The sequence below is a fragment of the Lipotes vexillifer genome, unplaced genomic scaffold (genome assembly GCF_000442215.2).
Source record: "Lipotes vexillifer unplaced genomic scaffold, Lipotes_vexillifer_v1.1 scaffold83, whole genome shotgun sequence".
Taxonomy (NCBI): Eukaryota; Metazoa; Chordata; class Mammalia; order Artiodactyla; family Lipotidae; genus Lipotes; species Lipotes vexillifer.
Window position 1 is genome coordinate 3343480 of NW_006799780.1, and position 13095 is coordinate 3356574.

The 13095-nt window shown below is 37.9% G+C and overlaps 1 protein-coding gene across 1 annotated transcript in view; it reads left to right on the forward strand.

Annotated features, from left to right (window-relative positions):
- The first annotated feature begins 4772 nt into the window (after nt 1-4772).
- Nucleotides 4773-13095, forward strand: part of FAM151B (family with sequence similarity 151 member B) — a 33852-nt gene continuing 25529 nt past the window's right edge. Inside the window, exons 1-2 of the mRNA XM_007471979.1 lie at nt 4773-4875; nt 12530-12655. Of these exons, the coding sequence (XP_007472041.1) occupies nt 4851-4875; nt 12530-12655 (151 nt within the window). The 5' untranslated portion in view covers nt 4773-4850. The remainder of the gene's footprint in view (nt 4876-12529; nt 12656-13095) is intronic.

Below are 13095 nucleotides of genomic sequence, written 5' to 3' on the forward strand. Positions count from 1 at the left end.
TATAACCAATTGGAAGGATTTATAAACTAGAATATAAATCAGGAGAAATTATCCAGAATGCAGCATGGAGAAACAAAAAGATGGAAAGATGGAAAAATCAGGAAACATATAGAGGATACAGTGAGAATTCCCAACATCTGCTTAATTAGCTGCAGAAGGAGAGGGGAGGGTAGAACAGAACAAATATTTTTAGATACAATGTAGACTTTTAAAAAATTGACGAAAGACATGACTCTACAGATTCAAGAAGTTAAACAAATTCCAAACAGAATAAATAAAAAGGGATCTACACATAGGCACTTTAAAATAGGAACTGCCAGCTGGCACAGAGTCCAAGGAACAGTCTGCTCTCTCTAGTCAGAGGACAGAGAAGGGGGTTGGGGGACTATGAGACAGAATCCTTTTGAATTTACTTACCTTATTCCAGGAGAGCTGCAGAAAAACAGCAGCACCCCTCCCTCCCTACCATATGTAAACCCTATGGGGCAATGTGAACTTTCCCTGCCCTACCTAATCTAGAGACAGCAAAAAGGCAGCACCCCCCTCTCTACCCACTGTGCAATGGTGGCAGCCAGTGCAGGGCAGAACACTAGCAACGTTGTGGGGAAGCTAAAGCTCTGCCTTCTAGCCAGAACACCAAGAAGGGGTGATCTTAGAACCAGAGAGTGTGGGGAAGATCATTGATAGGAGGGAATTGAAGAAAGGGAACCTCTAAATTTGTATATAAAATCCTGAGATCACCTCCACACTGTGCATGTGTGAAATTGACCAGAAGCAGCCAAACAAAGGTTTTGAAAACTGATCTACAGTATAGCTCACTATCCAGGTTTCAGACTAGCCACTGGGTGGTGCACAATTTGGGCAGATTAGAATGGTAGTGCAAAGTCACTGAGAACTAAATTTTTGGAACAATAGCCCACAGAAAGCAGGCCAGGATGTGTGGTGTGAACTAACTGGATTGACTTCCAGCTAAAACAAGACAAAACAAAAACACTCTTCTGAAGATTTAAACAGGACTGAGAATTTCATAATATTCAAAATATCCAGGAAATCATCGAAAATTATTCAAGATGCAAAACACTAGGGAAATCTAAGTAACTCACAAGGGAAAAGACAATGAACAAAAACCAGTTCTGAGGTAACCCAAATGTTGGAATTATCAGAAGACAAAAAGAATTAATTTAATCAGGTTCTACAAAGCAAAGGTAAAAATTATTGAAATGAATGGAAAGATAGAAGTCTTCACCAAAGAAATCAAAGCTATAAAAAGAACCAAATGGAAATTTTAGAACTGAAGAATACAGTAAAAAAAATTACTGGAGATGATGGATGGAAGAGTCAGTGAATTTGAAGATACATGAGTAGAAACTATCCAGTCTGAATAACAATGAGAAAAAAAGTGGAAAAAAATGAAGAGCTTCGAGGACATATAGGACAATATCAAAAAGTCTAATATTTGTGTCATAGAAGCTAGCTGAAAACTTCCAAAATCCCATGAGTCTGGGTTTTCATGATTCACACAACCCTGTAAGTAAACACAGCTAATTGGATAAGTGGCAATAATGCCTGACAGATTTGTTAACTTAAAAAAGAAAATATTTAAGCAGCCAAAGGAACCAAAATATAAAGTAATTAAATTCTCAATTCTCAAAAACCCTTTAACTTCAAGCCTGAGGGCCATTTAAAATTCATTGAATTAAATTAGTTTTTTGGTTTTTTTCGGGTTTTTTTTTTTGTGGTATGCGGGCCTCTCACTATTGGGGCCTCCCACTATTGTGGCCTCTCCCGTTGCGGAGCACAGGCTCGGGACGCGCAGGCCCAGCGGCCATGGCTCACGGGCCCAGCCGCTCCGCGGCATGTGGGATCCTCCCGGACCGGGCCACGAACCCGTGTCCCCTGCATCGGCAGGCAGACTCCCAACCACTGCGCCACCAGGGAAGCCCCCTTTTGTTTGTTTTTAATCACAATTTAGGGAGTTAGTAGGATCCCGTTTTAGCATTAAATTACGTGGAAGTAGGAATCCAGTGCAGAGACTCCCAATTTGGCAGATGACATTTAAACATCTTTTGTCTGCTGAACTGCAGAATAAATCCAGGACAGGAATCAAAGTAAGTGGAAGCTATCAATTTAGGCATATTTAAAAAGAAATTTGAGGCAACCAGAGAGTAAAAATTTACTGCTTTATAGTTACGGGAATTGGCAACTGGGCTAGCAGAAAACTTGTCAATAACAAAACAGAAGCCAGAAAACTATAAAATATATACATTTAATATATATATTTAAGTGCTAAGTGGAAAGTAAATTCTAAGGCTAGCTACACTCTTATTCAAGAGTGAATTGTATGTACTGAATCAAAGGTCACCCACAGATTACCTCATCTTATTCCACTCCTCTAATACACATAATCTCACCACCTCTACCCAGATTGGGTTAATCAGAGCTAATATTATACCATTAATTCCTCTTTAAATATGTCATCAAATGCAGCTCCAAACTATCAGGTCAATGCCCATTTTTCACATTCTGATCTTCATAAGGCTCTGTACATCTTTCTTCAGTGTACCATATACCCTTAACACATGAAACCCTTCCTTTATGCAAAAAGATTAAAAGTAATTAGACACATATTTGCTATAAAATTTTCCAAACACTCAAAAGTAGAGAAAATGGTATGATGAAACTCCACATACCCAACCTATAACAATCCTCAGATTCAACAATTATCAAGATTTTCCACTTTTGCTTCATCTATCTCTTGATTTCTTTGCTGGAGTATTTTCAAGCAAATCTTAGACATCATTATCTCATGCCACATATTCCACTATGTAGTTCTAAAAAATGGACAGTGAAGAGTAATTTTAATTGAGCCAGTTACTGTAAAATCTATGAAAATATTGACCTAATACGGTTATCAATAGGCCATAGAAACTTTTGTACTGCAACTGATACGATCTAGAAAGTGAAAAGACAACCTGCAAAATGGAAGAAAATATTTGTAAACCATATATCTGTTAAGGGACTTGTAGTCAGACTTTATAAAGAATTTTTACAATTCAACAAAACCTCCACAAATAACCTAATTTTAAAAATGTGCAAGTAATTTGAATAGACACTTCTCCAAAGAAAATATATAAAAAGCCAATAAGCACTTGAAAATATGTTCAACATTATTAGTCACTAGTGATATACAAATAACGACCACAATGAGATGTTGCTTCATATCCATTTGGATGGCTATAATTAAACAAATAAACAGATAATCACAAGTATTGGTGAGGATGTGGAGAAATTGGAACCCTCATACATTGCTGGTGGGAATGTAAAATGTTGTATGTAGCTGCTTTGCAAAACTGTTTGACACTTCCTCAAAAAGTTAAACATAGAGTTAACCATATGAACCAGCAATTCCACTCCTATGTATATACCCAAGAGAAATACATCTGCATAATTCCACACAGAATTTGTACAAGAATGTTTATAGCAGCCAAAATTCATTAGTTGCCAAAAAAATGGAAACAATGCAACAGTCCATCCATTGATGAATAGACAAATAAATGTGGTATATGCAAATAATGGAAATTTGGCCACAAAAAAATTTTAAAAATTACTGATACATGCTACAATATGAACCTTGCAAACATTATGCTAAGTGAAAGAAGCCAGTCACAAAACACTGTATACTGTATGATCCCATTTAAATGAAATGTCCAGAATGGGCAAATCCATAGAGACAGAAAGTGGATTAGTGGTTCCTTAAGGTTGGGGAGAAAGGGGAGTGACTGCTTTGGATGATGAAAATGTTCTAAAATTGATGGTGTGCTGGTTGCACAATTCTGTGACTACACTGAATTGTACCCTTTAAGTGTATAACATTTTGTATCATTAGGAAATGCAGATCAAATTCAAGCCAATCAATTGTATATCTCAAGAAAGATTTTTTTTTAAGGTCAATGAAGTCATTAAAATTTAGTGTTTTCTGAAACTCAAGAAATCTTTTCGATTGAGCTTGAGAAAATCCAGAGAATACGGAAACCTTATTGAAGACATTGAAATAATGACAACTCATCTGGAAAGACTTACGTGTATTAAAATATGAAGAGCTGGGCGAGAAGGGCTGCCATTTGTGCTGTGTGTGAGGTGATGTATTGTTATCCTAATTTTACAACTGACGGATTGAGTGGTAGAGTTACAGAACCAGAATATGGCAGTGCTGCATTGCTAATTCACGTCAGTCTGAGTCCACTGGCGCTTTTTCCAGTCCCAGCTTGGCTGTGGAAAGGAGTTAAGGAGGGCAAAGAAAGCAGTGGGTGGGAGAATCCAGCTGCTAGGAGTGTTTCTGAGTGAAAACCGGTAGAGAAGTCAAGAGGGGAACAGAAAACTTCCAACTTATCACTTCAGTCTCCTTATGCAGAAACGCTTTTTATGGAGATAGGATTTCATGTCATTTTTTAGGATGCTACTAAAATTAAAAAGAGAAAATATATCCAATTTGGAAATTCGTACCCCACAACAGCAACTTGGCGTCTCAACCCAGCTTCTGTTTTCCCTGACGCCGCGTTCTTCATTACTACCCATTTCCTGACTACCTTTCAAAGGAGCAACGCGCGCGACACTAGAACGCGAAAACCATCCGGGAAGACGGCGGACTGGCGAAACTCGAGCCACCGCCTCTGCGCGTGCGCACCGCTCCTCGGCCCCTTCCGCCTCCGCCTCGGAAGCTCCTCCTAGGCAGCTGTCGGAGGCCACGGCAAGGTGTCTTCTCTGTAGAGTCGGGGTTTCTCGCCATCTGTGACGGGTCTTCGGCGGCACCCACCGCTCAGCGCCTGCGCAGACTGAGGACCACGGTCACCATGACAGCGACCGCCGGGGCCCCTGGTAAGCGGGGCTCCCCAGGCTCCGGGTCTGGGACGGTGCTCCACACCGTGGGCTTGCAGTGGACGTTTTCCCCGGCCCGCTGCCGGTAGTTGGGGGCCCTTTGAGAGACTCCTCTGGCGGCACTCCTTCCTTTTCTGGATCTCGTGGTCCGCGTTCTCTACGTTCTCCCAGAATCAAGCGGCCTAGAGCCTTGGTTCCCCGCGTGGGCGGTAAAGAAAAGCTTTTGGTGTGGCAAAGAATGGCAAGAATATTTTGACATTTTGTAAAGGAGTTTTTTTGTTTGTTTTAAGAGCAGTTTTAGGTTCCTGGGAATATTGAGCGGAAGACACGGTGATTCTCCATATACCCATACCTGACATACGCATAACTTCCCCATATCAGCCTTCCCCACCAGAGTGGTACTTTTGTTACAATTGTGAGCCTACACTGATGCATCGTAATTACCCAAAGTCCATACTTTACATTAGGGTTCACTCTTGGTGGTGTACGGTCTGTGGGTTTAGACAAATGTATAATGAATGACACGTTCCATGGTAGGGTATCATACAAAATAGTTTCACCATCCTAAAAATCCTTTGTGCTCCACTGACTTATCCTCCTTCCCCCCCCCCCCAACCCCTGACAACCACTGATCTTTTTACTGTCTCCATAGTTTTGTCTTTTGCAGAATGTCAGGTAGTTGGAATTATACAGTATGTAGCCTTTTCATATTGGCTTTTTTTCACTTAGTAATATGCGTTTAAGCTTTCCTCGTGTCTTTTCATGGCTTGAGAGCTCATTCCGTTTTAGAGAGCAATAATATTCTGTTGTCTTGGTGTACCACGGTTTATCCATTCACCTACTGAAGGATATCTTGGTTGCTTACAAGTTTCAACAATTATAAATAAAGCTGCTATAAACATAAGTGTGCAGGTTTTTGTATGGACATAAGTTTTCAACTCCTTTGAGTAAATATCAAGGTGTATGATTGCCGGATTGTATGGTAGGAGTATGTTTAATTTTGTAAGGAACTGCCAAGCTCTCTTTTAAAGTGGCTGTACCATTAGGTTTCCCTGGTGGCGCAGTGGTTGAGAGTCCGCCTGCCGATGCAGGGGACACGGGTTCGTGCCCGTGGTCCGGGAGGAGCCCACGTGCCGCAGAGCAGCTGGGTCCGTGAGCCATGGTCGCTGAGCCTGCGCGTCCGGAGCCTGTGCTCCCCAACAGGAGAGGCCACAACAGTGAGAGGCCTGCGTACCGCAAAAAAAAAAAAAAAAAAGTGGCTGTACCATTTTGCATTCCCACTCACAGTGAATGAGAATTCCTGTTACTCCACATCCTCACCAGCATTTGATATATCAGTGTTCTGGATTTTGGCCATTTTAATAGGTGTGTAGTTATACCCTGTTGTTTTAATGTGTGTTTCTCTGATGACATGGATGTGGAGCACCTTTTCATATACTTGCTATCCGTCTATCTTCTTTGGTAAGGTGTCTGTTAAGGTCTTTGGTCCATTTTTTAATGGGGTTGTTTGCTTATTGTTGAGTTTTAAGAGTTCTTTATATATTTAGGATAATAGTCCTTTATCATATGTGTCTTTTGCAAATATTTTCTCCCAGTCTGTGGCTTGTCTTTTCATTCTCTTGATGTTACCTTTTGCAGAGAAAAAGTTTTTCATTTTAATGAAGTCCAGCTTATCCATTATTTCTTTCATGGATGGTGCCTTTGGTGTTGTAGCTAAAAGGTCATTGCTGTGACGTGACCGTAGATACAGAAATCTACGAGAGTCATGTAGATTTTCTCCTATATTATCTTCTAGGAGTTTTATCGTTTTGTATTTTACACTTAGGTCTGTGATCCATATTGAGTTAATTTTTGTGAAGGTATGACATCTGTGTCTAGATTCCTTTTCTGCATGTGAACATCCAGTTGTTCCAGCACCATTTGTTGAAAAAGCTGTCTTTGTTCCACTGTATTGCCTTTGTTCCTTCATCAAAGATCAGTTAACTCTATTTATGTGGATCTATTTTGGGACTCTCTGTTCTGTTCCATTGATCTATTTGTCTGTTCTTTCACCAAAACCACACTATCTTAATTACTGTAGCTTTACAGTACGTTTTGATGTTGGATAGAGTCATCACTTCATTCTTCTTCAATATTATGCTGACTATTCTGGGTTTTTTGCCCTCCACATACACTTTAGAATCAGTTAGTCGATATCCACAAAATAACTTGGTGGGATTTTGATTGGGATTGCTTGAATCTATAGATCAAGTTGGGAAGAACTAAACATCTTGACAATATTGAGTCTTCCTATCCATGAACATGGACTATCTCTCCATTTATTTAGTTCTTTGATTTCATTCATCAGAGTAGCTGTCCTCATGTTGATCTTGTACATATTTTGTTAGGTTTATACCTAAGTATTTTGGTTTTGTGGGTTTAATGTAAATGGTATTGTGTTTTCATTTCAAATTCCATGTTCATTGCTGGTAAATAGGAAAGCAATTGACTCTTGTGTATTAAACTTGAATCCTTCAACCTAGCTATAATCACTTGTTAATTCCAGGAGTTTTTGTGTTGATTCTTTTGGATTATATGCATAGACAACCATATCTTTGTGAACAAAGCAGTTCATTTCTTCGTCCTGGTATGTACACCTTTTATTTCTTTTTGTTGTCTTAGTGCATTAGCTGGTACTTCCAGTATAATGTTGAAAAGGAGTGGCGAGGAGGGAGGAGTATTTGAGATCTTGGTTGAAATGAAAGGAATGTGACATTTACCTGACCCATAATTTCAGCAGATGAAATGAGGAATAGTTTGAGCAGTCCTGTTCCTCTTTGGCAATTGGGTGAGGATGAGGATAGGAGACGTAGACAAAGTGATGTGGCCAAGCATTATTCCAGCTTTTTTTAATGCAGCCTTTAGAAGCTGGTAATTAGTGTGTCTCTGTTGTTTGACCCCGGAGTTAGAGGTGTTTTTTTCTTTCACTTTTTTAAAATTGAAGTATAGTTGATTACAGTGTTGTGCCAGTCTTTGCTGCACGGCAAAGTGACTCATTTATACACATATAGACATTCTTTTTTTATATTCTTTTCCACTATGGTTTATCCCAGGAGATTGCATATAGTTCCCTGTGCTATGCAGTAGGACCTTGTTGTTTATCCATTCTAAATGTAATAGTTTGCATCTACCAACCCCAAACTCCCAGTCCATCCCTCTCCCTCCTCCCTTCCCCCTTAGCAACCACAAGTCTGATCTCTATGTCTGAGTCTGTTTCTGTTTTGTAGATAGGTTCATTTGTGCCATATTTTAGATTCCATGTATAAGTGATGTCATATGGTATTTGTCTTTCTCTTTCTGACTTACTTCATTTAGTGTGGTAATCTCTAGTTGCATCCATGTTGCTGCAAGTGGCATTATTTCATTCTTTTTTTAAAAAATAAATTTATTTATTTTTTATTTTATTTTATTTTTGGCTGCGTTGGTCTTTGCTGCTGCACACAGGCTTTCTCTAGTTGCGGCCAGCAGGGGCCACTCTTTGTTGCGGTGCACGGGCTTCTCAGTACAGTGGGTTATCCTGCTGTGGAGCATGGGCTCCAGGCGCATGGGCTTCAGTAGTTGTGGTACAAGGGCCCAGTAGTTGTGGCTCACAGACTCTAGAGCACAGGCTTAGTAGTTGTGGCACACAGGCTTAGTTGCTCCATGGCATGTGGGATCTTCCTGGACCAGGGCTCGAACCCATGTCCCATGCATTGGCAGGCAGATTCTTAACCACTGCGCCACCAGGGAAGCCCTATTTCGTTCTTTTTTTTATGGCTGAGTAGTATTCCATTGTATACATGTACCACATCTTTATCCATTCATCTGTCAATGGACATTTAGGTTGTTTCCATGTCTTGGCTATTGTGAATAGTGCTGCTATGAACATAGGTGTGCATGTATCTTTTTGAGTTATAGTTTTGTCTGGGTATATGCCCAGGAGTGGGATTGCTGGATCATGTAGTAATTCTGTTCTTAGTTTTCTGAGGAACCTCCAAACTGCTGCACCAACTTATATTCCCACCAACAGTGTCAGAGGGTTCCCTTTTCTCTATACCCTCTCCAGCACTTGTTATTGTAGGCTTTTATGATGGCCATTCTGACTGGTGTGAGGTGGTACCTCATTGTAGTTTTGATTTGCATTTCTCTAATAATTAGTAACGTTGAGCATCTTTTCATGTAAGTACTGGCAATCTGTATGTCTTCTTTGGAGAAATGTCTATTAACGTCTTCTGCCCATTTTTTGATTGGGTTGTTCATTTTTTTGTTGTTGAGTTGTATGAGCTTTTTGTATATTTTGGATATTAAGCCCTTGTCAGTCACATCATTTGCAAATATTTTCTCCCATTCCGTGGGTTGTCTTTTCACTTTTTTTTTATGGTTTCCTTTGCTGTGCAAAACAGAGGGGTTTTAAGCCAGGCAGTTCTACTCCAGAAGGTTATAGTATCTTTTACATAAACATAAGTAGTCACATCAGACAGTTTTGGTAATACATTCTTTTTTCAGTTTAAATTTTTTCCTGATTGTAAACATAATACATGCTCATTATAGAACATTTATATAGTAAAGTATATTGAAATAGGAAAACAATTTACATAGTGCCCATATTCAGAGGTACCATTAGTTAACTTTTTGGTATATTTTCTGACAATCCTGACTTAAAATATAGGGAATTCTCCGGTGGTCCAGTGATTAGGACTCTGCACTTCCCCTGCAGGAAGCCTGGGTTTGATCCCTGGTGGGGGAACTAAGATCCCATAAGCCGTGTGACATGGCCAAAAAAAAAAAATACATATAGTTAAGATTGTAGTATACATGCTACCATATACTGTGTTCTCATTTTTGTTCTTCTCCCGCTTTTTTTTTAAACATACAAATGTTTTTTAGAGCATTAGTTTTTAGTGGCTTAGAACAACACAAATTTATTATCTTATAATTCAGGCGGCCAGAAGTCTGAAATGGGTCTAGCTAAAAATCAGTGTCAGCATGGCTGCATTCCTTCTAGAGGCTCTAGGGGAGAATCAGTGTCCTTGCCTTTTGCTATCCTCTAGAGACTGCTTGAATTCCTTGGCTCATGGTCTCATCCTCTATTTTCAAAGCCAGCAGTTGCTGGTCAAGTCTTTCTCACATTGCATCACACTGACACTGACTCTCCTGCCTTCCCTTTCACTTACAAGGATCTTATAAGATGCTTAATTTGATTAAATTAGGCTCACCTGGATAATCCAAGCTCAGCGTCAACTGACTAGCAACTTTAATTGCACGTGTAACTTTAATTCGCCCTTGCTGTGTAACAACATATTCACAGTTCACAGATTAGGATACAGACATCGTTGGGAGGGGAGGGATCATTATTCTTCCTACTGCAGTACCTATACATATTGTTCTCCACCTTGCTTTTTTCTCGCTTAACATATCTTTGAGATTATTCTATATTACACATATGGATCTGCCTCATTCTTACTAATGGCTGCATTGTGTTCCATTGCATGGATATACCATAATTTATTTAGTGAATTCACTGTTGCTGAATATTTAGGTTATTTTCACTCTTTTGCTGTTACAAACAATGCTGCAATAAATATCCTTATATCAAATGTGTCATTTCCTACATATTACAAGCATATCTGTCAATGGGATAAGTTTATGAAAGTGGAATTTCTGGGTCAAAGAGTAGATGTACTTTTCTTTTTCTTTTTTTTTAACTTTTTAAAAATCTTTATCGAGATATAATTTGTATACCATACAATTCACTCATTTCGGGCATAGAATTCATTGGTTTTTAGTATATTCAGAGTTGTGTAACCATCACCACAATCAATTTCAGAGCAATTTCATCACCATAGAAAGATGTAAAAATTAGGGGAGGTCACATATAGGAACTCTCTACTTTTTGCTCAGTTTTTTCTATAAACCTGAAACTGCTCCCACTAAAAGTCTTAATTTTTAAAAATTACAAGTAATTTTGCCTTTCTCCTGGCCTTATTTTCAGAATAACAGTTTACTTAAAATAGTGATAATACCCTAGATTATAGGTAAGTAGAGTCTGAAATTCTGTGTATATGAAGATATATACAGTTGTGGCTAAGTGTAAGGTACAGTTTCACCCATTAACTGGGCAAGGAGAACTTTTTGCTTCAAATGTTTTTAATTTCTGGAATCCTGGTATTTTATTATTAATCTGCAAGTTACCCTTATAAAAATTTTGAATCCAGTGTGTTTAGTTGGAAGGTGTCAAGGATACATCTAGCATGCGCTATTAACTAACATTTAGTTTTTTTATGGTAACATGCGTGATTACCATTTCTGTGAGATTTTTGGCATATCTCAAAAACTTCATTTTTAACAGCCACATCAATTACATATTTTATCATGAGGATATACTGTGATTTAATTTTTCCCATTGTTGGACATTTCTGTTTTAGCCAGTAGTTACTGTACCTTTTTAAGATGCCTAAGTTAAACATGTAAAAAATGATGGCCATGTATTTTCATCTGAGTCTGAAAGGTCTGTGACTCTCTTGCCTATGTTAAAAAGGGGCATGTGTTTTGTATAGGAGACTGCTTGGATAGTGGATGCTACAGCTAACTGTTTAGTTTCTTTATTCTGTAGCCCAATATGCAGAGTGGTTACTGAGTTCCATGCATGTTACTTACAAGTTATTTTCATATGCCCCTCCATTCTCTTATCAAATTTTACTTTCTCTCAATGTCTTATCATCAGTTTATGATGGCCATTTTTAGGTTTTTAACTGTTGTTAGGTGGAGTTAATAAACAGATAATTAAACGGAAGACATAATCTCATGCATAGGGAATTTGCAGCCATTTGGTAGCCACTTAAATGTTTAAACCAATGAACAAGAATTGGCAAGGTAAGATTATAGATACCTCTTTCACTGTTTTTCAGTCTTTTATCCTTCTTATATTGCGATATGGCATAATATGGAGTAGAACTGATTCAAGTATTTTAGTCTTGGTTAACACACATTTTAATGCCTAATTAAGAAAAAAATCTGGTCTGCCAAAAACTAGTCGATAGTTACGGGGATTACATATATTTGTACATGCTAGATAAATCTATAAATACTAACTCAGGATTTACTTAGTCACTCATGTAAGTGTTGTTGACATTTATAATTTGAAGGTGAATATGCCTAAATGTGTAATTTAAGATTCTAAATGGTTGATATAAATATAGAATGGAGCCTCAGGTGGAGAAGACAATTAAGTTCTACAAAATTTAGAAGTTTTTTAACATAGAATTGGCTTTATATACATTTTACTTATTTATGGGGCCAGGATTGGAGAAGATACCATGTGAAAATTCCTGCTTTAAAATATCTGCTTCTTACCAGTTTTTTTTTTTTCTTCTTCCTACATATTTCCTCACAGTTCTGAGGTTCAGACTATCCTATATGTTTACTAATTATTACTTACATCATAAATAGCCTATTTATTTATAAATATATATTTTTATACTTGCCACATCTTAATACTTGTTCTTAATTTTTAAAAATCTTATATTTTCCCAGTTTTATTACTTTATTTTTCTCTATCAATATATGCTGTGCCCTTTTTTTATTAAAAAATTTACCCTATAAAAACTTCTTTTTAATATAAGTGCTGTTATTTTAGGATCTTGGAGTGAAAACATACTGGAATATTTTCTCAGAAATAACCAGATCACAGCAGAAGATGGCGCCCAGATCATCTGGTATCATGCGGCTAACCACAAGGTGCAAGTGAATGAGGCACTGAGAAGTAAGTCATTAGTTACTTGTATTTACATTAGATCATAGATGAAGTCAACTCTTTTTAAAAAAAAATCTGGTCATATTTGCAGGTGCCAGAGACTTAGATGATTCAAGTGTAAATTCTTGGCTAACATAAACATTTTTGTAAAAGATCTCATTTTATTTACAAAATGAACAAGTTTCCATAATGGAAGAATTTTCTCATTTTCCAGAAGTGATTTACCGTTTCTATGCCTTATTTAAAACTCTCATATGTTATTACATTTGCTTATATATTGTAGTGATTTAGGTAAAATTTTTAAGATCAGGTTGTATGTCGTACATACACATTTTTGTGTCTTTCACAGTGTACTAAGGAGAAGCTCAATAAATAGTTGTTGAATGAAGTCACTGAATACTAATTTATAATGCCTTGAGCAATATTTATGCCTAGGCTAGAAACCAAGC